The 26,888-nt window shown below is 44.5% G+C and overlaps 2 protein-coding genes across 4 annotated transcripts; both read left to right on the top strand.

Moving 5' to 3' along the window:
* The first annotated feature begins 4,966 nt into the window (after positions 1 to 4,966).
* bcor (BCL6 corepressor) lies at positions 4,967 to 22,270 on the top strand. Of its 3 annotated transcripts, XM_055148563.1 has the most exons (13): positions 4,970 to 5,228; positions 5,308 to 8,394; positions 9,542 to 9,598; positions 10,047 to 10,212; positions 11,209 to 11,523; positions 12,315 to 12,584; positions 13,466 to 13,776; positions 14,636 to 14,923; positions 18,875 to 19,041; positions 19,182 to 19,327; positions 20,782 to 20,859; positions 20,987 to 21,140; positions 21,217 to 22,270. In XM_055148563.1, the coding sequence occupies exons 1-13, from the start codon at positions 5,226 to 5,228 to the stop codon at positions 21,545 to 21,547; spliced, it is 5,373 nt and encodes a 1,790-aa protein (XP_055004538.1). In that variant the 5' UTR covers positions 4,970 to 5,225; the 3' UTR covers positions 21,548 to 22,270. The 3 variants fall into 3 exon arrangements, with proteins under 3 accessions (XP_055004544.1, XP_055004542.1, XP_055004538.1); XM_055148569.1 differs by lacking the exon at positions 14,636 to 14,923 and having other exon boundaries at positions 4,967 to 5,228; XM_055148567.1 differs by lacking the exon at positions 9,542 to 9,598 and having other exon boundaries at positions 4,969 to 5,228.
* Positions 22,271 to 23,032: 762 nt separating this feature from the next.
* On the top strand, positions 23,033 to 25,861 carry atp6ap2 (ATPase H+ transporting accessory protein 2). Its single transcript, XM_020936285.2, has 9 exons — positions 23,033 to 23,185; positions 23,808 to 23,938; positions 24,028 to 24,156; positions 24,240 to 24,335; positions 24,415 to 24,552; positions 24,629 to 24,682; positions 24,759 to 24,908; positions 24,976 to 25,095; positions 25,182 to 25,861. The coding sequence occupies exons 1-9, from the start codon at positions 23,110 to 23,112 to the stop codon at positions 25,374 to 25,376; spliced, it is 1,089 nt and encodes a 362-aa protein (XP_020791944.1). The 5' UTR covers positions 23,033 to 23,109; the 3' UTR covers positions 25,377 to 25,861.
* The last annotated feature ends 1,027 nt before the right edge of the window (positions 25,862 to 26,888 follow it).

The raw sequence follows: 26,888 nt of genomic DNA, 5'->3' as shown, positions 1-26,888 counted from the left end.
TAGTCTATGTGTAAAACGTTAATCCATTGACACTGTCAAAAACAGTCCCAATATCACACATATATTAACAATCATAAACAAGCTTTGAAATGGGGCAATTAAATCAGATTTTATTGACACATGCCCGGCTTCATTTTATGAATGTTTTGGCAGACAAATCTCGACGTTCAGTCCTTCCCAGCTGTGGGGTAGGATACTCTTCTGTTTAGCGCGAGTGAAGCGTCTGCTGCTGCGCTCGGAGAATCCACGTAGAGCTTGTTATGGCTTCCCCTCCCCCTTTAGGTCAGACACGCGATGTTTTTTTTCTCCTTTCCTTTGGATAAAATGAATCACAAGACTCACACACACACACACACGCGCGCACACACACACAAAATCCAAGCTTCTTATAAACACAGAGTTATATTGCTTACATTGGCTATTTCTAAAGTTATATGGACTTTACGCACAAACTGCAGGTTGTTGTTGGGTTGTATATTCCAGAGACGTTAAACTTACAATGTTGTAAAACTTCTGTGGATCAGGGGCGACAAAGACCTATTATTCATACACAACCACGTAAGCCGTCATTTGTACAGGGTTTTGTTTGTTTGTTTGTTTTTTGCATAGACACGTTGCGCATGACACAGGCTTGTACAAAGCATGGCAGACTGTATTGGTGGACGCGCTCTCGGACGATCGATGTGCTTCATCTTGGTGGGCCGAGCTCATTGCTTTCAGAGAGGGATAAGCATTTTTCAGCTATACGTCTCTGTGCGCCCCAGTTAAACATAAGCAGGTTATGTCATTGGTACGTCTTAGGCCTACTTCAAATAACAAAATTAACTAACCTACTTAAAATAAAAACAGCCCTTTTAAAAGGCTACATTATTTCACCTATTATGTTATTGATGTTGAACATGGCTGGGCTGCGCTTCACTGGCAACATTGTTATGCGAGACTTTACTTTATGGGGTATTTGACTTACACATTGTGCCCAAACCAATTTTGTTTGTATAGCCCTAATTTGCTGGCAGTGTAGGGTGCACCTGAAGGCACCACCAGCTGTGGACCTGCTGAGTGGTATTGTCATGCTGAGTGATGTGTCAGTGTGGCTCCATTGGGGCAGTTTGGAGCATTCTTTATAAAAGCCAATCACAGAGATCGCATTCATAATCTATTAACCTGCTGTTTGTGCGCTTTGTCAACGTCCGGAGGAGGGAGGCAGTCAGAGGATAGCCAAAAGTTGGCCATCATCTGTGTTTAAAATCAGAGATATTCGTCAACTAAAATTTTAGGCAACACTTTAAATTCAATCTGCGAATTACAGTGTATTTTTGCCATCTTGCTCACGCCTGAAAATAAAACGGCATTGTAGCTGCCGGCTCTGCGCTCTGTGCCGAGCAAGGCGATGTGCGTGTGAACAAAAGCCCCGGAACCACAGAGAGGGGCCGAGGAGAGATCGGTTTTCCAGGCGCTGCGCAGCTCCCCGAGGAGACGTCACGGTTTGATTGAAGCTATGCTCTGCGCTGGCCTCTTGGGACCTCGCGATGAAATGAGAGCCCCCCTCCCCCCCCCTCCTCCTCCTCCTCCTCCTCCTCCTACTCTCCTTCACACCACCCAGCTTCTATCTCCCTCTCTACGCTGAACAAAGCTTTTTGTTTCGACTGGAGCGCACAGATCACTTTCCTGCGGAGATGTGTCGGCCGTTGCGCGCTTCCCTGCCGCCCCACACTTCTCAATAAAGGCTTCTACTCCACTGTGCTCCTTTAATTACAACAGTGGTGACAATTCTGATGTTGTTGTTGTTAATGTTGTTTTTACCAGTAGCTTATTGCAGAAATAATTAGCACCAGTTTTGGAAGACTGGTTGCAGTTTATACTGTCTGAGCTCAACTTGGCCCGGATCTATGGAAGGTTGATAAAGGGACAATATTATGATGATGGTGACACAGCCAGCCTTGAAGGTTGTCCCAAAGTAGGCCTACTTTTACTCCTCACTAAATTTTGATTGTTATATCTTTGTCTATTGGCTGTGTATTTTTCACCGTGACTACCTTCACTAATCGTCAAGAGCCTTAATTGAAGGTGGGCTACATGCCAGACTGAACGTGCTGATCTGCCCATGGATCTGATCTGATCCATCGGCTGTGATGTTACCTGTGCCGCTAATATGTGGGCCTAATTTACATGAACACGCAAAATAGGCAATCATTGGGCCGTAGGGAGGAATATAGGGGTGTGATGCAGGTCTTTGCTTTCCTCTCGTTTCCATTTCAAAGTGAACTGTGAAAAGCTAACTGGTGAGTGGAGCAAACTCGTGCGCACGTCGCTTCTCCATTACAATCGGTTACTTCGCTGCCATAAAGCGCCATTTAGATCTCATTTGGCTAGGGATGAATGGAGCCAGTTCAGCAGCCTCCACCCGTGTCCCTGTGACAGCATTAGGGGTAGAGGGAGGGATGTGGGGTCCTCACAATGTTGTCGTTGTTGCTGAGGGATAGGATTGGCGCGCGCACCTACTTGCATGCGCCTGTGCAGCAGCCTGGGAGGACGCAGGGCCCCGTGTTTACGGCTTGTTCGCCGATGTGTCAGCTGAAATACACAACGGTGCTCTCAGGGCATAGCTCTGACTTCAGCACACTTATTTGTGTGATTAGTGAATGTCACAATGAGACACATCAGAGCTTTTGGTAATGTTACCTATACTATTATAACCCCAACTCTTGCATTAAATGATATGTGGTCAATTGATATTTTATTACAAATCCATGGGTTTCAGCTGTCTTCCTATATGGTGCCACTTTGAGGACAGTTGACCAAACAATGAATTGTTTTGAATTGTTGATTGCTAATGAAACGGTCCTGGGTTTCTTTATTAAACCCATGGATAGATCTATTGTACGCCTAGCCTACTACTTAATGTGGGCTCCGACAAGTGCCGTGTCTTTTCTTATTTGGCGCGCTATGACACGTGCAGGACCAGGTGTTCTTTCGCACATCGACAGTTCCTGCTCTTGCGCGCGTTTCTTTTTGTCACGCGCACACGCATCTCTCCCACTCCATGTTCGTGCCGTTTGTGCACGCATGCATTTAATCCATGTTTATCCCCACCCCACCCCCGCCGGTGCAAAGATTATCCTGCGTCACAGTACATTTTTGAGCTGATCGAAGTTATGTGCACCGGAGAGCTTGGCAAAGCTCCAGGGACAAAGAGCAAGGGCCCTTCGCTGATACGCAGTGAAAGCAGCGCGATACTTCTGCCATCAGATGCAAAAACGAAGCTCTACAGACATTAACTGAATAGGGAACTCTGGTACGATTAGCCTAGAACCCCTGGCCTACTTTTCCTGTGGTGACATGGGGCGTTGAAGGCCTAATTGTCAGCTATTTTAGTGCGTATGGATGTGATACGCACAGAAACGGGAAAACAAACAAACACGCATTAGCGGGTAAATGAGCGTCAACAGTGTTTTTAAGTCCAGTTTACATGCACTGTTTTACGCACACGTAGGCTATATATGGCCTGACCTTGTTTCCTTGGAAATTCAGTTGGAGCAGACTCTTCCTTAAAATGACATCTGGCGCACTGCGGTTGCTGTTCATTTTTTTTTTTTTTTTCATTGAGGATAAATTCAGTAACAACTTTCCATAAAATAGGTCTACATTAAAGTAGGCATATTTTATACTTTAATATGCATACATAATATGGGTTAGAAATTAGCTAAACCTAACTTGTGAATGTGTAGCCTAGGCGTCTGGTAAAGCGCTTGGTGAAATGAGGGGGGGGGGGGAGCAGTTTCCTTTTCCCTTTCTGTCTGACTCGAAGATGATGGACACGTGGTTGTAAGTTTGCCGCGCTCTCCCAGTTCAGTGTTCAGTTCCGTCTGATGCGGATGTTGTTGAAAGCGGGACTGCCCCTGGGGAGCTGGGGGAGGGGAGCAGTGGACTGGAGAGGAGCTGCTGAGGGGCCCGCAGCAGGCTGATTAATGGGCCTTGGGTCACGGCAATAAAAGTGGCGTGCCAGTGGCGCGGCAGCGAGGCTCAGAGGCGTTTCTCTGCGATGATCGAGGAGAGCTGTTTCGCTACTGCGCTCAGAGCTGCGAAACACGACGAGGCAGCACACTTTTACTAGCCTATTTAAGGGTGCTTGCCTCCCTCCCCCTTCAAACTCCCACTCCTGTCTAGAGCCCACTCACAACAGGGTTAGAAATTGTTCATCGAGGGGACAATCAAACGTTTTTTGTTCTTTTTTTTAGTAAAAATTTCACTTTTCACATTTCTGTTTTCAACATATCCATGTCAACCAGCAATTAATAGAATTATGTTTTCAAATGATTCAGTGTTTGCAGTGTTTTCCGATGTGCTTAAGTTTACAGAAACGTTTGTAAAGCTCCAGCTTCTATACATTTTGTCTCATAACCTATGTATTTTTGCTTTTCAACAAAACTTCTCAAACACAAAAGTTCTTTTTGTGTGTGCCACTATGTATCACGTTGTGGGGAATAAAATGTATACATTCAATTCATGGGGATAAAATCAGGTCCCCATGATGTAAATCATTTTTAGATTATCAACATGATTTTATTTTCACATGGGTTAAATTAGGTTTAGGATTAGGTTAAGGTTGGGTAGAGATAACTATGGTGAAGGTTAGGGTCAGTCTACACAAATTAATGCAAGTCAATGTGATGTCCCCATTAGATTTGTGTTTAATTTTAAGTGAATCTTCAACATGTCTCTTTCCTTTTTGATATGCGTTTGTTGATCTGTAGCCGCCTGTTGGTGGGCGGTAAATGGGCCCCCACTGAAATGGTCTCTGATGTTTAATCTTCATTCACTCCAGTGACTGAGGCGAGCACTGAGCAGGTCAAAGAGGGCATAAAAAACTGTAGAGACTGACTGCAAAGAAGCGGCCCCACAATGCACGTCTAGTCCACAGGGCGGGTAGGACCCGGGGTCTTGGTGAATAGGGAGAAGGTTGTTGAGAATTGTTGACAGATAGGAGGGAGGGGAGTGCTTTCATCTCCACAGCCTACTTCAGTGGATTTGTATGAGTGGAATTGCAGACAACTGTAACATTCTCTGTCCCTCTATATTCATTAATACAACTGCACACCTGGCCTAAAGCTGCAAAGAGTCAAAACTGTAACTTATTTGTTCTTCTCCTCAGGGCAACATCTGTTCGTGATGTCGAGACCAAAAGAAACCTGGAACTAAGACGAGGAAACCACAACGCTTATACCATGGCAAGTCATTATTTAGATTTTTCGTTTGTAGTGCCATGGATGTTTTCTATATAACATTGTTATCATGTCATTGTCTTAGGTGGATGCAAGGTTAACCCCCCTGGCTGCCATGGGACTGGACAGAGGTGCCCTGATGCATGATGGTCTCCGCCTCCACAGCGGAGTGGTGTATCCAGGGATCAGAGCGCTGCCTTCTGACAAGAGTCGAGAGTCTGCTGGCCTCCCCCTTGGTTACAGCAGAGATGGTCTCCCGGAGCTCATTTATAAACCTGATGCCACACTGGACAGTCGTAAACCTGCTAATGGATATCTTGGCCTCTACAAGGGGACCCCCCCAAGCCTCCACAAGCCTGTGATGGTTCCTGGAGCTGACGGGCTGGGGTTGGAATGCCGAGTGGGGCCTGGAGAAAAGTCATCTGAGCTGGGCTTGGCAGGTGCAGGAGGCAGCTACCTACGCCTGCCTTGGCTCAGTCCTTACCCTGAAGCCAGCATGTATCCGTTCATGGAATCCTCAAAGTTTGCAGCTCTAAACATGTACAAAGCTTCTCTACTGAGCCAACCTAACCCCTATCTTCCCCAACACCTGGCCTATCCCTCTCTCTGTGCTGCTCAGGGGGGCAATGTAACTCCAGCTGCAGCCCCTTCACCAACTGACAGGCTCTACTACATGCCACCATATCCCCCCTCTCCTATCTCTTCCCCCCTCGGGGCCCCGCCAATGAGGATTCCTGCAGTCAGCGTGGCTCCCACATCAATGGCACACTGCCAGGAAAAGGGGCTTGGTGTTGCACCATCATATCCACCACAACTTCACCAACTATCTCCTCATCCACCACACCATCAGGCTGCTCCAGACAGAGACAGGTCTCCAAACAGAAGCAGTAGACCAAGTAGACCTCCGTCTAGGAAGACCTGTAGCAGTTCTAACAATGGCAGCGCGGCTTGTGTAAATGAAAATGGTGTAGTCACATCAGATTGCTCTCCCCTTACACCATCACGTCTTTCCCAACCTCCACCTGGTTTAACTGACAGTTCACTGGATTTACAAAGGCCTGTTGCTAGAATCGGACAACTGCCCGTCTCAACCAATGACTCTGTCTCTACTGCACAGTCCACTTCCCATCCTTTTTCTGTAACCAGCATCGCATCAGACCAGTGCTCTCCTTCTCGACCTAGTACTCATAAACCAAGGCCAAGAGATGCTGTGCCTGAACTCAAAAGTGGAGCAACTGAAAGAAGATCCAGTAGGTCACCCTCCAAACCCACTGTGGAAAGGCCAGCTCACCCTAGTCATTCAGCTGTGTTAACCAAAGACCCGGTAGAGAAGCCTTTGGACTTGTCTGGACGAATGCTGGAGTTTGGACTCCCTCCAAATGGCTTCTCAGTTAAGATGGAGACATTAGCATCAGGTGGACGTTATGGTCCGCCTCATGGCAGAGAGCTTCAAAAAGACAATATGCCCACTTCCCCTTCGTCACATGCTCATTCTGTGGTCAGCAGCACTTCATCAAAGGTTACAGAAAGACCTGAAATGATTAGCACTTTACATTCATCTTGGGTGGTACCTACGTCCTCTCAGCACGCTTCAGTAGTGCCCACATCCCCAAGGCCTTTTACAGACCTGGGACCGTCACACGGTAAAAGCTCCTCACCTGCCATCAGAAACAGAGGCATAGACAGACCGGCACCACAGGAGCGAAGCTCTTCCTGTCCAAAGAAGGGGGAGCCCAATCGCGCGGTTTCTTCCTCTCAAAATACAAACTCTTCTCATGTTAGTTCTAGACCTCTTTCCCCAAAACCAAGTAGTGACTGGATCAAACAGAGTCCCAGCCAATATGAACTCATTGGACACCACAGAGAGGGGGCTGACAAAACCTCACAAGCTACAAAGAGGAGTGAGCCATCTCCAGAAGTGTTGCCATACAAGAGGCCCTGTTTAGAAAATGGCCATCCCTCTGGACACTTGTACCTTCCTCAAAACGAGGCTTATCTGAACCATAGCATGACATATGCCAATAGATACCTCCACTACCCTATTCCAGATAGTATGGCCCTGCATCCCCTTTCTCTCACCGGTAAAGGCCCAGTCTACCCACACCCTGTTTTGCTTGGTGGCAATAGTCTCTATCCAACACATTTGGCACCCAAGCATGCTTTACCCTATCATAATATCCCAGGGGGACCAGGTGGCGAATATCTTGCATATAACTCACAGGAGATGGCTCATCCCCTAATGCACCCTCATTCAGACGGCAAACACTCGGAACGGGGAGATCCAAAGAGCAGAGGGCAAGAAAAACCTCGGACAGCTGTGGATGAGTTTAATCAGCAGCGTAGAAATGAGAAGGATCCAACTGAAATAAGTGAGATAAGGTCTGCCCGCGAAATGGGAGCAGAAGAACAAGAGCGTAGTCAAAGTAAAAGTATGTCTACAACGTCCAGAGAAAACATAGTCTGCATAGACCTTGTACACTCAGATACTGATATTGATAATGAGCCAACTCCAGCAGTTCACCAGAAAGTCTCCACTGAGCCTACCATTAAAAATGACCAAAATGAGTGTTGTGAGAGTAACCCTGAACCTACTAAGACTGTCCATGAACCCAAACTTTCTAAATCATTTTCAGGCTCACAGGTCGCATCTCCTAAATCTAACTACACCGAAAAGCAGTCTGAAAAGTCATTTGAGGAAACAAATGTTCCCCAGGACACATGTTCCAAGTCACCGAGTGCTCCAGAGTTGGATGTCCAGGCAGAAGACAGTTTGGAAGAAAACTGCCCCAGCCCAGAGCCTGATGACCCAAGTACACTGCATTGTGCACGAACATCAGGCCAGTGGAGCTCCAGGAAGGACAAAGGGCTTCCGAACAGAAGTCCTGTTTCTTCACCAAGAACAGACATAAAGAAGGATGCAACCTCAGAAAACTTTGTTCCTGAGAAGATGTTTGAGAAAGAGGACAGTATTGTTGATCTTGGGGAGTCTCAAGGAGAAGCAGAGGAAGAGGAAGATGAGAGTAATCACAACTCTTCTAAACACTGTCGAGGATCCAGCTTGGCAAAGAGAATTGCCAATTCTTCTGGCTATGTCGGAGATCGCTTTAAATGTGTGACCACTGAACTGTATGCAGACTCCAGCAAATTGAGCCGTGAACAAAGAGCATTGCAGGTAAGGAATTTTCATAGTTTTGTTCATTCATAAAAGGACTGAGGTTGGTGCTGGGATGTTGAGTGTGTAAATGATAAGTCCAGTTTTTACTTATTTATTTATTTGTACTGACATTTGAAATCTCGTTTTAGTTAATAATCAACAAAATACCCAACGAAGTCCCTTTTCTCCCTGGCTGCATTCCTTATCAAACTGTTGCATGAACATATTCTGCATTCACAACACATAAGATAGAATAGAATAGTTCTGTCATACTACTATCCTAGCTAGCAGCTTGACCTTTCCCCTTGATCCATAATTGTCCTAGAGCTGGTGTGAGGCCTGTTGAGGGCCTCTCCCAGGGATGGCAGATCAAAGGTTAACAGTGCTGCCATCTCTGTATGTTGATTAGTGTACAGTTATTGTAAAGGTTATTTCTGAGCCTGCATGCTTGTGAGTGTGTGTGTGTGTGTGTACGTGCCTGTCCTTGTGCAACTGCCTTGGGGCTAAGACATGTGCTAGTGTGAAGTGTGCCACCACAGTCTGTGCGCATGACCAGGGTTAGCCTCACGGTTCATACTGCCTTTAGCTATGCTTAACCCCAAGGCGAGTTTCAGCAAAGGGGCCTTACTGTACTTAAAACTACTGCCTGCCCGCTTTAGGGGTTTTGAGTTTTTTGCATGGCCCCATTTGCTGGACGCTATTTGCTAACACTCATTTCCCCCCACCAACCTTAGTTTTTAACCCACATTTCACTGAATGAATATTACAGCAATACGTTGATCTAGAGGAAAAACAACATATGTTGTGTGTGGCACCTGCTCAGAGGCAGATATGTTAATAGGTCGCACATGTTTGTCTTTGTTGTAAGCACACCTCAGTAACTGTGGATATGATTTTGTGATGTGTTAAAGCACAGCTGTAGCTCAAAAATATTTGCAGCTGTATATCTGGACATGTAATTGGACATTTAACTGAAACCGATGGCTTGATTACAGCTAGGTTCAATTCAAAGCTTACTTAAACACAGTTTGGTAATCAAGCCCATGGGAAATAATGTGATTTGCTACATTGTCTTGTATTGTTGTAACACAAATATGTGGGTTAATAAAAACAAAGAAAAGGAAATGATGGACAGATAAATTGAGCCCCCATTCTAATTGCTTAGATGGAAGTCATATCACAAGAGGGGAGTAATGTAAGTCAACCTGCAGCTAACTGGGAGGTCAGTTCTTTACATTTCTTATCATATCTGCCTCTGATGGTCTCTCTCTGTCCTTCTGTATCACTGTTTACTGCTTCTTCTGCACCTACTTTTTCTCTTTCATTTTGTTCTTGTGTCTCCAAGCTTAGATGTTATAAATGTTTTAACAAAAGAGAAGGCACAATTTGAGCCCCAGAACGCATGGACTCACTGTGGTTGCTGTAGTTAACCTCTTAATGCTCTGCTTTCAACTGTCTCTTACCTTTTGTTCTGTGTGTGTTGTGAATGTTGGGGTCTGTTCTTTATATGTTATAATTTGAGCATAATGTCATGTATTATTTTTGCTGTTTGCATCTGTAGCTGTTCTGGCTAGAGTTAGGTTTAAAGAGGTGTTTGCCTGTGGCATGTGCACACAATGAGTGGTTTTCATGATTTTTTCCCTATGCGTTTGTCATGTGTGTGCGTGCAGCGGGCCATGATGCGCTTTTCAGAGCTGGAGCTGAAGGAAAAGGAGAGCGGCAGTGTGTGTGTGTCTGCCTCGGCAGTGGCAGCAGGACGCGAGCTGGCAGACAGCCAGCGCAGAGAGCGAGCGCTGGAGCCCAGCCAAGCCAGCACCAGGCAGGGAGAGCGAGACGGTGAGTGGCTAGCAAAACGCACACAACTCACACAACTACACATATACACACACAGTGTAGACAAAAGGGGCACATACATAGCATCAGACAATCCTAAGGCAAGATCTCTAAAAGACAGATTGGTTAGACAGACTTTTCACAAGCCAAGTGAGAAGGCTACTATTTTGTGGAAGCCCTTTGTGCATCTTTGTGTTCAAAGATGCCTGGCTGTGGAGGGAAGACGGGCAGAGACAGTCACAGCAGGGAAAAATGGTTGGTGAAAACCATGGTGCACTGTAAACAAATGGGAAGACGGCAAGCGGAGACAGAAGAGAGGTGATGGTTAGTGACTCTGGCTCTAAGCCCAGCTGTGTGTTGGAGCGAGACCGTGGCTGACGTGTGAGCCTAATTTTGGCAAGGACAGACGCATGAAGACTTGGAAAAAAGGGGGGGTGCCACTGAATGGCATCGTGTAAGCAGCCACACTGTCACCACACAGTTAATTAGCCAAGAATCCCGTAGTGTTCTTGAATCCTGAATTCTCCCTGTGAATATTCATTCTCAGAGCCATACAAGCTTGGGCTGGTCCAAGTTGAATTAAATGCCTATTTTTAATCTTAAATTTAGGTCCTTATTCTTAAAACAAATATTTATCTATTTTGCAAACTCTGTAATAATTACTAAAAATACTGCAGTTATGTAAATAACACAATTTTCATCTGCAAACTAAAGAACATTAAATAATGAAACCAAAAGTCTTTGTACCTGAGTTGCAGAATGCTGAATTTTTGTTGACTGCATCAGGCCACCGACGCGGCTGACATCTAAAGTCTATACTCCATCAAAGTTTACTGCTTGTCTTAAAAGAGGAATAAAAGCTGTCTGGTCTTAAATGGACATTTCCACTCTTGTCAATCCGCCATCCTGTTTTACCTCCACCCTGTCATCTTATTTGTTGCTTGTCTGAGATTTGGGTCTTTTTTATGACCTGTCATTACCATTTCTCCATTTTTACAGGTTGCCGTCCTGCGTTTGGAAGCAGAGTACCAGTTTTCCAAAAACACTGTGGACAGAGGGAGCCTTTATCCCCAGGACAAGCAAATCATGATCCAGCTCGAAGCGCCAACGTCTTTGGTTTAAAAGATGTGAACAAGAAAGTGACTAAGGATTCTGAGGGCCACTGTATCCCGCCTACTTTGACATTGGCCAAAGCTCACACTGAGGAGAGGTTTGGGACAGCCAGAAAACGCCCCAAGACCGATTCAGAGGACAGGGATAGAGATGAAGCAGAAAGAAGGTGTCATGGTGAGAAGAAACCAAAGATTTCTCCTGGTATGTATTAACTTATATACTCATCTGTTTTTGCTCTCTTTGTCTTGCTTTCTATGCATTTTATCAGTTCTACCCACCTGCCTTCATCTCGTATGCCACAGAACCGCTGTCTTCAAACCTTGTTATTTTTTTAATCTTTCCTTTCCTTTTGTCACTTCCCCCTCCTAATCAAATCCACCTTAAACCCACTTCGCCGCATCCACCCCTTTTTCCACTCACTGTCCCATCTTACGCTCCGTGTGGCAGCTAAGCTCAGAGAAGTGTTTAATCCTGCCTTTGAGCAGAGAACGCAAGAGAAGCAAATAAGAGGGACGGCTTTCTCTCCCCCTAGTCTCCCCTGAATATTTTCAGTCGTTCCTGTACCCACCCTCTTCAAAGCTGCTCTTTTTCTCCTACTTTCATCTGCTTTTTGTTGGCATGTGGTTTCCCGCTTGCTCTCCATACTCCTGGCTGACGAGTCAAACACCCATCCCCATAGATTCCTCCTCTGGGTCTGCGGGTTTTATGGGATTGTTTTTTTGCCAAACATTTACTTTTCACTGCCCCTTTTTCCCTCCGTCAACCTCTCATATATTGCGAATGTTGCATCCATCTATGAAACATGAGGCATCATTTCAGAACTATTGTTAACCTTAGCTACTGACTGACACAATGACTTTTAAGAAACGTATTTCTTAAAACAAACAGTGAAGATAGATTCTGTTACTGACAGGTGTTGTCATTTTCAGTCTGGTGTGGCGTGTTAAAATATTTTGTATGTTGTATGACACATTGTTCTGCCTCTTCATTAGAGGGCCACACTACACCAGATGAAGATGACGACGATGAAGTTCACAAGCTTAAAGTGTGCATTGAGCTTAAAGGGCTCCGACTCAGTAAACCCACCACCGGCACGCCTTCACCGGACAGGCCTCAAATAAAGCAGGAGCGAGTGTGGCACCAAAACAGACTGTTGTCCTCGGCACAGAGCACGCACAAGTTCAGATCCAGCGACACAGAGGAGCGCCTTGCAGCACAACGGGCCGAGATCAACAGGAAATGGGGTTGTGAGAAATTCAATGGTAAGAATGAGCCGCCAGCAGCGCACACCACTGCATTCTCGGGTTCAGCTTGGGTAGTGGAAATCTATCTTTGGCCCACGTTTTTGCTTTCTTGTTGAGACATCTGTCATCAAGGGGATTTCCCGGGTACTTTTGGGGAAAGAAGCAGAGGATGTGAGGTAGATTCTTGTTCCTCCTTTCTAAAAAACTGAACTATTGCTTGGATCTACATCACTGACTACCTTGCCTGCCACTCGATGTGACTAGTCAGGAGTTGTAAATTGTGATTGCCTAACTTTAATTATTTTTTTCTCATGACCAGTCGCCGCAAAATGAATAAAGTGTCAGGGGGTTACTTGTTAAAACCAGGCCTTTCCCTTCATGTACCAAAGTTTGGGTCCAGACGAGCGGCGAGAATAAAGAACAGGAAAGGGATTAAGGGAAGTGGATAGAGCAGGGGAAACTTTGGTTTTTCTGCAGAAACCACAGACAATAATTGGAAGCACTTCTATTTGATTTTTTACCATTTTCACTCCAGCAACTGTGACTTTATTGCAATAAGTTTAATAATAAATATTTGTAATTACAGTGTATATTGCATATTGGTAAACACCGTAAACACTGTAAACACTATAAATGGATAAATTCAAACAGCCACTATACAAGCTTTCGTAGCAGTGTCCTTGAAGCTGTGAATGAGTTTGTGCAAGACACAATGTGTGCGCTTTATTTTCTCGCACGAGCAAGCCTGCTGTGCTCGCAGACAGTTCCGTGTGCTCATTAATAAACCAACAGAGGATGAGCGATGGCCTTGCAATATCTCCCCATCCTCCCTTCCATGCACATCTCACACGATCAAGTGTGCACTTTGCTTTTCTCACCCTGCTCTTCTATTCTTCCAGGAGCTGCTCCCTCACTTTCCCCTGGCCAGCTAAAGGATCGAGTGCAACTGCCAAACCCCTTCTCAGGTGACCGTGGCCATAAGGAACACAGGAGGGGCCCGACTTCTCCTAACCAGGAACTGTCGGTGGGAGGACCCAATCTATTCAAGGCTCGTCGCCATAGTGACGCAGACAAACCCAAGGGAAAGCGGCCATGCAAGACCAAGCACACTAGTCAGAAGGAACGGGAGCGGGACCGCAGGAAAGAGCCTACACCAGCGAGTCCAGCACAGCGCTGCACGACAGACCTGGGAGCTCCAGAAGACGATAAGGTGTGTTCTGGATAGGTCTTAAACCATTGGGAAAGAACAAATGTGGATCATGTCAATTTTGTATTTTGTACTATAAATGTCCTCAGAGTAGATGCATGTGGAAAATGATTTTGTCTGTGCTCTGGTGGTAGTAGTAGTGACCTGTAACCTGGCCAAACAAAAAAGACACCTTTTTTATATTGACTGTCTCTCAAAGATGGGGATATTTAGCACAGCAGTCTGTTTCAGAATGCCTGATGATGCCTCTGATTATGCAATAGGGAGAAAAAGAAGTATGTTTACAATGTTTGGCAGACTGCTACAGCTTTGACCTCCCCGTGCCCTTTTTCACTCCCCATGGAGAGGGCCTGCATGTGCACTAGTCTCGGACCATGATTGGTCAGTGCTTGCCTTTGCTAGTGTTTTTTGTTGATTTGTATCTCAAATGTTTGAATGGGTATTTAGGATCATTCCTGACACAATTACAAAATCCTCTAGCAGTTAAATTTTTCACTCTGTACATCTCACTTAACTGGTCAGGAAATTGTGTTACTTAAGCACCCTGCCTCACTTCAACTCACTGCTTTGACATAGGACTCCACTGAGAGGGGCAGGGGTAACAAAAGAGCATTTTGTTATTGGTCAGTTTGATTGTTATAGAAACCAGTCTTGTCAAATGCAAATATCCACTATTATTGCAGTGACAAATACATTTTAGACAATGTATTCTGGTGTGATTAGAATCATATGAATTCATAATCAGATCATATTCATTATTTATGTTGTTGGTAAAATATATAGAAGCTAAGTAGATAGTTGACGTGCTACGGCTTCCCTTTGGCAGCCGTGTGTGACTCTCTCTTCCCTTCACTCTCTACAGTCGAATGAACAGTGTAGTGTCCCGAGGAAGAGAGCTGCGTCTCCAAACTATTACCCCTGCTCTCCAGTAAAGCCTTGCTCTCCCACTTTGCACTGTCCTCCATCCTTGCAACCTCAGGCAAATGGCAGGTTGGGTGGAATCCCACCAACAGAAGGGGCCGTGACGCACAGGCCCCCCCCTGCTGAGCCTCCCGCGCTGCGCCCAATCCCGCCTGAGGCTCGCCGGCTGATTGTCAACAAGAATGCTGGAGAGACACTGCTTCAGAGAGCTGCACGGCTAGGCTACGAGGTACGATCCCACTATTTGTTCATGAGCTGCTCATATTTCACTTTTTCTCAAAACAATTAGTTTTAGTGCTCCTCCTATCTACCTATCTATTCTTTTACAACGTTTGCTGTTGTCCCCCGCACGCCGGTTTTCCGCTCCCCTTACTTTCCTCTGCGCTCTCTTCCTCTCTTTGTGACTCAGATTGTCGTTGGCTCCGCTCCTCCTCCCTCTCCCAGCGAGTGTGCACATATACGCACATACTAACCCCCCCCCCCGCCTAACTCCGCTCTCACATCTCATTAATTTTCCGTGAGGCAAAGTGTGACACGCTCGCCGACACAGGCGCGCACACACGTGTATGCACAGCGAGTGAGGGTTTGCTGGATCATTATACAAAGACGGATGCTCACAGCCTTTTCAGAATTAGATGCTTTTTCATTTCCAGTTCCTCTACTGTTCGTTCATAGACGGGATGGGCTTACTAGACTTTGACACATTTCTGTTATGATCCAAGTGGTTTTCATTCCACTTTTTTCCTAACATCTATTTGATTTGTTTGGAGTTTGTATGCAAGAGATAATATCTTTTGTTGTCCATTAACCAGTTGCTTTATGGTGGTGTTCACATTTATGATGATGAGGTGTATTTGAGTCAGAGTGGAAGAGTGTGAATGAGAGGTAAGCACTGGGAGTATAATCGTGTTCTAATAGCCCTCTAATGTGCCGTGGTGACTGTGGTTAGCAGTGGTGGCGGCTGTTTTTCTCCCTCCTCCGCTCGCTCGCTCATTCACTTGTGCGCACACACAGAGACACACAGAGCAGCGCAGCAGCGGGGCTCACTCAGCCGTGCTGGAGAGAAGCTGGCTCGTCTCTGATTTATGCGTCTCTCGAACATTTTTTTCCCTCCATTCTCGTTTTTCCCCCAATCCCCTTCGAAATTTCCCTTCCTGCGCCCTGCGTGTGGGGAGGGAAAGAGGAGGAGAGAAAACCTGAGACTACACAAACAAGGCGCTGACCGCTGCGCAAACATCGCCCCCCGCCTTCCTCCACCCCCTCCCTTTCTCTCTGCTCTCTCCCTCTCAGGAAGCTCGTCTCTCACTGCCTGTGTGTGATAAGCCTGGGGCAGACCCCTGGGGCTCCGCACACACGCACACACAAAGACGTGTGCTACGAGACACACCAATTTATGCATAGCGCTCACACACGCACACACCGTAGAGGCCCAGAGCGCACACACACATTCTGTAGACTCGGAGCGCATACACATGCCGTAGAGGCGCAGAGCGCACACACATGCCCTAGAGGCAAAACACACACACGCAGACGCACGCACGCACGCACACACGCACACACGCACAGCGCACACATTCTGTAGACTCAGAGCACACACACGCCGTAGAGGCGCACAGCGCAGCCGCGAGCACAGGGCTTATCGCACACAGGCAGAGATATGACTGCTGGAGTCGTAGGCACGTACACTCACAAGGATGCGCACACAGACAACCTCTGGTTATGACCCAGTAAGCGCATGCATAGACATTCTAACGTGCTCAGGTCCATATGCCTCACACAATGATGGCTATCGCTGGTGTTGCACACTCTCACAGGCCTGCACATGCAAATACACAATCATGAGGCACACAGACCCACAAGCGAGTGGAGTGCCGCTGTAGCATACGAGTACAGACCTGTGCGTGTTAATGCACACCTCACATGCATGTCATTTAACACACCATTCTGCCATGTTCTCCGTGCCCAGCCGACACTCTGCATATTTCATGTTCGTTTAGTTTTGCGATCCGTGACTATGCACATGAAAGCTCACTCTCTCTTCCTTCCTTTCTTGCTCCCCTTTATTCTCTGGCTCCCCCTTCTATGCTTCACTTTTGAGCATTTGAAATGGTAATGAGAAGAGATTCTGCAGATGTCTTCATTCCTCTTGCTCCTGAGGCTCAGGGCCTCTTCGTTTCTACCCAATGAAAGCTCAGATAAAGGTGCAACATGCTATTCAGACTTTTATATCAATCAGTTCAGATTTCCCTTAAATGGGAGTATACTCTGTTCCTTTTTTGGTCAACCAAAACAAAACCGCGATCATCTAGTGCTTGTTCATATCTAGGTACTGTATTTATCATATTGACTGAGAAGGGGAAGCCCTCACAGCCTACCTTTTTCAAATCTGACTAGTTAAAATATCTCACAACTTTGTGTCATGACTATGATGTGTACAAAAACCTGCTTAGATAAGCAAATTTATTATCATTATGTCCATTCATTTCTGTTATTTGTAATCAGTCCTGTTATTTGTAAAAAAAACAAAAAAAAAAAACAAAAGACTACAATCTAACATAATAACATCCATACTGACATCAAACAGCAGCAACAACAAAAATTGCTCAAAAAGAAGCGAGAAGAAGAAAAAAGTTTTAAGTTATGTTTTGTTATTGCTTAAATAAGCCTGAGCCACTATTGCACAAATCTTAGATATAACTTATCAGGTTTTGTGTTGATAATTCTTGCCGATACACGCTGCCAATGATTCACACTAAGCATGTTTCCTGTGTCTGGGCCTGTGTATCACTGTCTCGTGTGTATCACTACAGCACCAGCAAATTCACCTGCACAGTTTTCACTTTTCTATGTAATGTGTGCAAGCAGCGTTAAAGGCAGAGCTGCATGGGGTTAAATGTCTGAGTGAAGCATTCTGGAAAGGCAGATTAGAGGACATAGGGAGAGGAGGGGCATCTCATTTTACTGTGTACCGGTGTGCGCGCGCGCGCGTGTTTGTCTGGTGGGAAACTGGGGCTCTTATGCTAAGCTCCTTGCTTGCTCCCAGCAATATTAAACACAACTTTGGAGGTTTAGTGCAATGCCGCCTCCTCAACATCAACATGCATAAACTCACCAGTACTTCAGGACTACACTAACAGGCTGCATGTTGTGAAACAAAGTCTGATCAATTCATTAGAGGCAGGGTTATATTTTACAGTTGTAACATCCAAACCCTGTACTAATTAAGTCCACTTTCCAAATTTACCTCTCAAACCTGCGTTATTTTTCTTTTTTCTTTTAATGATCATCCCTTTATCAACGGTCTAGCTTCTGTCATTGCGACCTCCACAACACAGACCCTCTTGCCTCCACATTTGTCTCCTGTTACTATCAGCTGCAGCCTGGAGGACAACCCTGACAGATTTCCTCCTCACATTCATTTATCTGTCATCTATTGGGGTGTTGCCTCTTCCCTCTCTCTCCGCCCTTTGCTCATCTCCGTCTGTCTTTGCCTCCATTGCCTCCTTGTCCTTTCCTTGTCCTACTCCTATCCTGTGCTGAAGTAGAGAGAGAAGGAGAGACAGAGGGGGATAAACACTTAGACTAGATGGCAGGCTAGAATTAGCATAGAAATGGAAGTTGGGAGTCATTCCCCAGGTTCAGATGAGCAGCTATTCTCCCTCCTGTGCAGGACTGCCGAAGGACAGTGGATAAGCCAGGCTCTCCCTTCTAGTGCTTTGTGTATGATGTGACTTCTAGAATCTACATTTTATTTGTTTTCTCTTGTATCTATCTCTTGGGAAATGCCTAACTAATAAAAATCCAAATGTTGTAACGCACATTTTATCGCTGAAGTAAGGCGTTTATTTCAACACTCACTCTACGGCATGAGCTGTCCAATAAAAACCAGTCTGACTACTTAGTGCTGGAGGCCCAACCGCCACAGCCTTTAACTAGAAAACACACAAATGCTGGCCTCTTGTTGTCTCATAGTCCAAGTCCATGACTCGTAACAGCCACTGTTGTTTCTATGGCTACAAAATGGTTTACTCGTGTACATTCTTGAATGGTCAAAATAACTTTAACTTTAATAGTGTAGTGTAAAAACTGTGTTTATTTGTTGTTGTTGTTGTTTTTTTAGCTGCAAACTGTAAATTCTCATCCTTAATACCTCGTTCCATGTGTGTGTGTGTTTTTTTAGGAAGTTGTGCTTTATTGTCTGGAAAACAAAGTATGTGAAGTCAACCATAAGGACTACGCTGGCTACTGTGCGCTCCATGAGGCCTGCGCTCGAGGCTGGCTCAACATTGTCCAACATCTGCTGGATTACGGAGCAGACATCAACTGCAGCGCTCAAGATGGCACCAGGTAAACACAACGCCAAATCTCTGATGATCATACGAAGCCTTTACCTCAAAATAGTGTTGTAGGGGCAAGTTGGAGCTTAAATTTTGTATGCTAATGTGGCTATAATCAAATGCCAAGTGAAACTCAAATTGTTTGTGTAGGCCAATCCATGATGCCGTGGAGAATGACCACCTGGATGTAGTGCGGGTGCTGCTGTCCTACGGAGCTGATCCTACCCTGGCGACATACTCTGGTCGAGGATTGCTCAAAATGACCCACAGTGACGGCATGGAGCGCTTCCTCACTGGTATAATATCACTCTTACACAGACTAATCTGACAATGTTTGATCCAGTAGTGCCTGAAGATAAATGACTGGACTATAATAAGTTGTGTTTGAAAAATAAATGTATAACTAGTATAACTGTATAACTTGTATACCTGTAGTGTTCATTATCCAATCCACTTAATTCATGGTCTACTTTTATGTTCTTAAGTCATTTTTATTCAAACTTGTCTTCATATTAATTGATAAAAACTCATTTGCTGCGCTCAGGTATTCCTGAAGTATAACCGCCTAGAGTTTTTTAAACCACAGTGTAATGCCATAATCTTGATTTTGATGTATTTGATGTGTAACCTTGGCTGAGCCTGTTGGTGTGAGTTCTGCCCTGTACACTTTCCACCCTGCACTAGTTTGTTTGTGTCTGTCATCCTGTTTCCCCTCCGGTGCTCTGCTGCTGCCTGTCGCCCCCTCCCTCGACCACCTGTTAGAGCGGGACGCGCAGCCCGCCGGGGCACGTGCTGCTGGCTCGGAGCTGCTCTTTCCGGTTACTTAGCAACGCCAACTGTGTTTGCTCAGCATACATGTGTGCCGAAATGGGCCTTGCTCAGGTTGTAGCTGTGTGCGAGCAGAACTGCTTTTCAGTAAAGTTACTGTTGGTGGTCCATTTGGAATATGTTATTTCGCTAGTTTGTTTTGAGATGATGATTATGTGTGCAAGAGAAAGTGCATGCATAGACATAAAAGCATTTAATCACCTAAAAGTAGGACAGATTTCAAGAGTTGAAAAGTTGCAGTGATTAAAATGAGCAGGCGAACAGGTTTACTGAAAGATAAATGTATTATGTCAGCAGGTGGAGAGGCGTGTAGAATTTAGAAAAGACAGTGTGTATGGTTGGATCGATAGCTGCTGGACTGACAGCGCAGGAGAGCGAGGGGAGATTGAGCACCGGGGAAAATGAGTGAGAGCGAGCAGGCGATCACTGCCCTCTCTGCACCTGGTCCCACTCATCTGGAGGCCGTTAATCCCCCCAAACACACGCCAGACGCCCCACGCCTCAGCTCTGGCACTAAGCCCAGATTTCTTTGTGTGTATGTGCTGAAAACACACTCTGCTTGGACCATGTGTGCTTATCCTGCGCCCTCTGCTTGTTTATTTCCAGCCTGTGTGTGCGCTACATTTTGTGGTTCTCGTTTGATTCCTGGCAGCCGCCTTTAGCCCTGGCCTGAACTGAGCCAGCTCTATCCCGCCATAGACTGTTGCTCCCCTCCCCTGTGGTACAACCATTGGCCCCTGACCATTAGGCCTTCCAGCTCACTCCCAAAACATTTGCTCTGTTTTTTCCTCCCCTCACGCTGCCCCTCCCATTCATGTAGGCATATTCGTCTGCTGAATTCGTCAAGGGCAATGCGATTTGCCTTGTCTGTTCCCTGGGTACTTTGTCTGGAATCACATTCTTTACTTCTTTCTCTGTACAGATTACTTTGCCGACCTTCAAGGCCGCTCTTATGATGACCCTGGCCTTTATTGGGAATTCTATGGCAGTGCTGTCTGTGGTGAGTACATCTCCAAGTATTTGAGTTTTTCAGTTTTGTGTTTTTTGGTCTTTATTTGATCTGTTTTGTACAATATGTGATTTCATTTCTAAGGCCTAATGTTATGTGGTTGTGTGTCCTTTACCAGAATCCACAGATGAGTGTGGAGTCTATGACATCTTAGCTGATCCCCCTGGCCCAGATGATGGTGATGAAGATGACAAAAGAGAACTTTTTGAGTTTGAATTCTCTGATAGACCTCTGTTGCCTTGCTACAACATCCAAGTGTCTCTCTCCCAGGGGTAAGTATGGAAAGAAAAGATTGTTGAGTTTTTTTTACTGCTGTATTTTCTAACCGGTCCTTGTTCATCCTTTTAGCCCAAGGAACTGGCTGCTTCTCTCGGATGTACTTCGTCGTCTGAGGATGTCAGCTCGTGGTTTTCGTCAGGCCTTCCCTCACATGGAGGTGGTGACAGTGGCAGAGGCAGAGTTTTATCGCCAGGCGTCTCTGTCACAGCTCTTTTCTTGCCCGGAGGAGTTGGAGGGTTTCCATTCAGACAGCAAGGAGCTGTTGGACCTGGTTGAAGACAGTGCTGAACTGGCTGCCCTACTGGGCTCTTCACTGGAATGTTTGGATGACCGCTGGGATCATCCAGGGGACAAGTTGAAGGATAAAATCAAGGCAGTTGGGAAGTTGGTCTCCTCCTGACCTCCGGAGCACCTAAACACTGACCTCAATCCCTACGGACTGCAGATTGCTCTGGAGCCAACAAGGGTTTTTTGATGCCTTATCCTGACTCTTATTTCCTGCTTTAGCCCTGTTCTAGTCCAGCACTGGTGCACTATTCAAAAACTATGACCTGCTGGCTGTCAGGACTGCTGATTTTTGTCTTGTGAACTAATTTTGGACACCACAAAGTTAATAGTGGTCTTATTTTTATAAATTAATATATGTAAAATTATGATATATAGAAATGTAATATCAGAGATTTTTGTTTTGTGGGTTGTTGCTCACCACTCGGTCCAGCATGGGAGAGTGCAGCACATTGAGCGTGTGTGTAGCTGTACAGAATAGTACTAAGACTGTGCTATTGAATGTGGTATTTGTGTTTATGAGAAGCACATGATGTCCTTTTCTTTCCACAGACTCCAGCAGTTGCTTGAGCCTCTGGGGAAATTTGGTTGTAACTTTTTCGTTCAGATTCTGCTTCCTGTTTGTAATTTAACTGCATAAAACTGTATAATAATGTTTTAAGACAATGTAGATATTTACCTTTTGCCAGAGATCTTGTATATAACATGGAGGCTATTGCAGTAAAGTAATTTTGGTGTGTGCATTTTGTTTTAAATTTGTAATTAAAATATCTCATAATTTGTATTTATATTTTACAAAAAGAAGTTGCTTTAAAATAAACATTCAAACTGCATACGAGACCGCTTCCATTCTAAACGCCTCTTCTCTTCTAGAGGACATTCCTCTATAAATGAATGTGGCGGAACTGTCCGCAGCTGTCTTTCGTGCATAGACGAGAGTATACTGCCATCTCTTGGTATGTTTTAATATTGCGTGTCCGTGTGGCCATGAAAAACTGGCAGGTTGTAACGCCCTCTGTTGTGTTGGGATGGTTCTGCCTCAGTAATTGACTGTTAAAGACGCATTGTGTAACTTCTGGTGGACGGTCTGTCAAATGTTTTTCAGGGGTTGTTTTAAGAAATACCTTGGAAAAACAGGCAGTCAGACTGTGAGCGGGATTGTCTCTCCACAGATCTGACTTGTCACTTGGCCTGGTTTGGTCTCCATGAAGATAGAAAGATTTAATACCAAAACATTACAGGCAGAGCTAGGGTGACCAGATTTCAAAAAAACAAAAAACAAAAACTGGGACACCCCCGGTTTGGAGCGGTTGGTTATAATAAAACTCTGAAACAAGTGCGTAATTAAAGAAAATTGTTCTCCACTCGGCCCATTCATGATAAACATGTGAGTCTGTATAATCACATTTTCTTTGGGGGGGGGGGGGATATAGTAGTTTAACATTATAAGAGAACCTTTATATGTAAGCACTGGGGTTAAAACATAGACTGTATGGGTTAATATATTAATAAGAACAAATAAAAAAAATAATTAATGGTTAATAAACTTGGTACAAAAGTAAGTTAGATTTAGCTCTAAAACGTTTCAGGTTTTATGTCTCGTGCACAGTGAGCTCGTGGGGGATCGTGCGGAAATGACGTAGCAGCAGGTCAGCTGATCTGTGCTGAAGGGGAAAGATGTCGACGGTGAACCATCCAAGGATGGAGGCTGCTTTTGTCGCTGTGCTGGCCCTCCTTCTAGTTGCCACCAATGGTAAGAACTCGCCATTATAAAAACATACATTACCTTTTGGATTATGCGCAAACATCCCTTTTCTAGTCGCCATTATGTCTGAAAGTAGCCTGATTACGGCTGTAAGCTAATGCAGATGACTGAGCGTTAGCTTCAGCAATTTTGTTAGTGTAATCTTCGAAGTAAAATGAAAATACATAACTATGATTGAATATTGATAACAATGATCGACTTTACTTTGTAAAATTCTTCATAACCCGTGCATAATTTACACAAATTGCATTAGATGTCTGCTATGAAAACCTGCGACATTGAAGTAAACGACATTGCGGAGGCGCCCTTTTTCCTGTTTTAATTAACTTGATGGGTACAATGATTGACCCTTTTGCTGCGTACATGTTTTGTTATTTTTACGTTTATTTCAGCTATCTGTAGTTTGTCAAGTGATCCGTGCGCACGGTACTTCCTCTTTTATCCACCCACAGGAGTCACGAGCTCACCATTCATCCCTGTTTGTATGAAGCTGTTCAGATGTTCGTGATAATGAGTTGTAACATTACATGTGTAAATTCCTCACTTCATGGTCAGCCACCTGTTATGTTCACATGTCATGGCATGTTTTAAACTTTTGTTGATTTTATAGGTGTACATGGAAACAGCTTGACAGTTCTGCAGGCTCCAGAGTTTGTCCCTTTCCAAAAAGGTGAATGGCCAATATCTGGAGAGAAGGTCCCAGATCTGGTAGCTTTGACTATGGGCTTTTCCGTTCAAGAGGTAAACTGGAGTTTCTTTGCACTTAGTGCAGTTTTCAGTCCTACTTGGTCCATAAACTATGCTGAACGTTTGTGGTATTTTCTTTCCAGGAGCTGTCCTGGCCAGGCTTGCAAGCCGGTCCATTATTTCAGCGTCCCAGAGCAAATGTCCTTGTTGTAGTGAGAGGTGCTGATAACCTCTCCCTGCCTCAGAATGTTGCCAGTTATCCCTTGGAAAATGTAAGAGTTAAATAAACATTAAAAGTATGCTTTATATCTTATGAAATGCCAAAGATTTCATCAATTTTGTTTGAATTTTGCAGGCTGTCCCATTTACTTTGGATAATGTTGCAGAGACCGTTCACTCTCTGTTTGCTGAGGACACTCCTGTTGTGTTGCAGCTTGCCCCCAGTGAAGAAGTAATGAACACTAATAATTCATGTCCTTGACATATTTTATATACATATTTTCAGAGTGATATGTATAATATATTTTCAGAGGCTGTATATGCTTGGTAAAGCTAATGCTGTTTTTGAGGACCTGCCAGTCACTCTGCAGCAAATTCGTGCACGTCTCTCCCAAGAAGGCTCAGTGCTAGCATCTTTGCCACTGAACTCCCTCAGCAGAAATTCAGAGGTAGGTTCATATTAATTACAAAATTTATGTGTATGGATGTGTGTCTTTAAAAATACAAAATGTTTTTGCTTTGTAGGCGGATCTGCTCTTCCTTTCTGAGGTCCAGGTGCTCCATGATATTACAGCTTTGGTAAGTCTCTCAACCCTTACTGTTTTAAGTTGCTTGCTAGAATATCTGAATGAACTTGTCTCTATCTGTATGATAGTTGCAGAGACATAGACATTTAGCTAAGGACCATTCTCCTGATCTGTACTCCCTGGAGTTGTCTGGACTGGAGGAGCTGAGCAGGCTCTATGGAAAACAATCCCCTCAATACAAGGATGCCACTGCTATTCTTTCTTCTGTCTTACAAAAGGTAAACATGGTGATGTAGGAGCTCATTAAGTATTTGGGGAGAGCCTCACCAGTCTTTGTTATTACAGTTTGCAGAAGATGTGTACGGTCTGTATGGCAACAGTGCGGTGGTGGAAGTTGTAACTGTGAAAACCTTCGAGGCTCCTTTGACCAGAAAGTCTCGGTCCATTCTGGAATCAAAGCAGATTGTAAGTTAAAACCTTCTTTGTATAAGGTTTAATTAACCCCTGCACATTGCATTAAATTAGGTAGTTTTGTTTTTTACTTTTTACAGAGCAACCCAGGCAGCCCTTACAACCTGGCCTATAAATATAACTTCCAGTATGCTGTTGTGTTCAACATTGTGCTGTGGCTAATGATTGCTTTGGCTCTTGCTGTTATTGCTATTGCATACAACTTGTGGAACATGGACCCAGGATATGACAGCATAATCTACAGGATGACCAATCAAAAAATCAGGATGGACTGAGTTCTGATCATTGTGATCCATATTCCCACTGTCCACTTTGAATGTTTGTGTTGTGTGTGAAGTTTTCCCTGTTGGGGAAAAGTGGTCTTGATTTGATTTGTTTTGTTTACATGTTTATGAAGTTTATTGCACAGTAATATATACACTGAAAAAGGAGAGCCTTTTTTCCCAAAAGATATCATTCCATAAAACAGGACTGCTTCTTTCCTGGTTTGACACCTACTGAAGACATTGTTTTGATTGGTTATTGTATAAATATTGTAATGTTTTGAAGAGTGTGTCTGGCTCATGTGATGTGCTTGTCTTGCTGTATAAAAGAAGTTATAAATTATGTGTATATAATGAATTTAGGAAAAACAACATAATATCACTTGCTGTTGTCTTGTGATCAAATGCTCATACTTGATGCACATGTTACAGGATACTAAATTAAATGAAGATTTACTGGCTGTTTGAAATGAAATAAATCTCTCCATTTACATTTATTTACTTTAACGGTGTATTTTGTGCTCGTCTTATTGGCTTATTTTTAACTGGATTCTGTGTTTAGGAGAAAACCATAAAATACATTTTACATTTAATCTAACTTCATGGGGACTGATGAGGACTGCCTTGGAGAACACCTGTCCATTGCTCATTACAACCTATAGTAGCCTGGATGAGATGAGAATGACGATACTGATATTTTTAATAAAAAAATATACATACTTATTGATACTTGGCAGTGACATCACGCTATGGGTGTTCTACATGTATCTCTAATGGTGGAATATTTAGAACTTACCAGGGTGACACAATGCATACATTAGCAGACACTGTCAAAAAGGTTTACAATTGTCTAAAAAGTCAAGAAAAAAACACAAAATGTATTTAAACAACACGTTTTCTGAGTCTGAACAATATGAGCGTTCAAGGTCCTGTTGAGGAGTTTGAATTACAACAAATTATTGTTGCACTGTTTTCCTATGACCTCTTGCATATAACCGAGATTTTATATTTTATTAAATCTTATCTTATTTTTCTATATTATTTTGACTTGTACATATATATTTACATAATTATGTCTTATTTGACACCTGTCTCTTGCTATCTTTTTTGCTACTTATTTAGAATTTATTATTATTATTTATATTCATATTCAGCTCACCTTTTGTAGTTCCAGAAAAAGTGTGTCAAAATAAAGCTCATGTAACCTGGTGGATAGCAGGGACTATATTTTCCCACTGTAATGCGTCCGCGAATGCATCCGCCTTTGCGTCGCCGTGCGTGCCTCCCAGCGTCACTGATTATGACTAGAAAAGGGTGCGCACGCCGGAGGGCGCCAGTCGCCCGTCGGGGCTTTCGGTGGCCGGTGGTAGCCGCGCGTGTGTTATCTGGAGCAGGCGGTGGTGACAGCGGCCGCTTCTGACGCGCCCCAGGCCCCGTGTAGGAGGCCCCCCTCCTAGAGTCCAGACTTCGCTGCTGCTGATGCTGATGCTGCTGTTACTCCTGCTCTCAAATTCTCTTTTTAAA

Source organism: Boleophthalmus pectinirostris, unplaced genomic scaffold (assembly GCF_026225935.1).
Source record: "Boleophthalmus pectinirostris isolate CB_2022bp ecotype Guang Dong unplaced genomic scaffold, ASM2622593v1 HiC_scaffold_1, whole genome shotgun sequence".
Classification (NCBI taxonomy): Eukaryota; Metazoa; Chordata; class Actinopteri; order Gobiiformes; family Gobiidae; genus Boleophthalmus; species Boleophthalmus pectinirostris.
The sequence above is the reverse complement of the archived record's forward strand: the minus strand, read 5'-3'. Positions and strand labels throughout refer to the sequence as shown.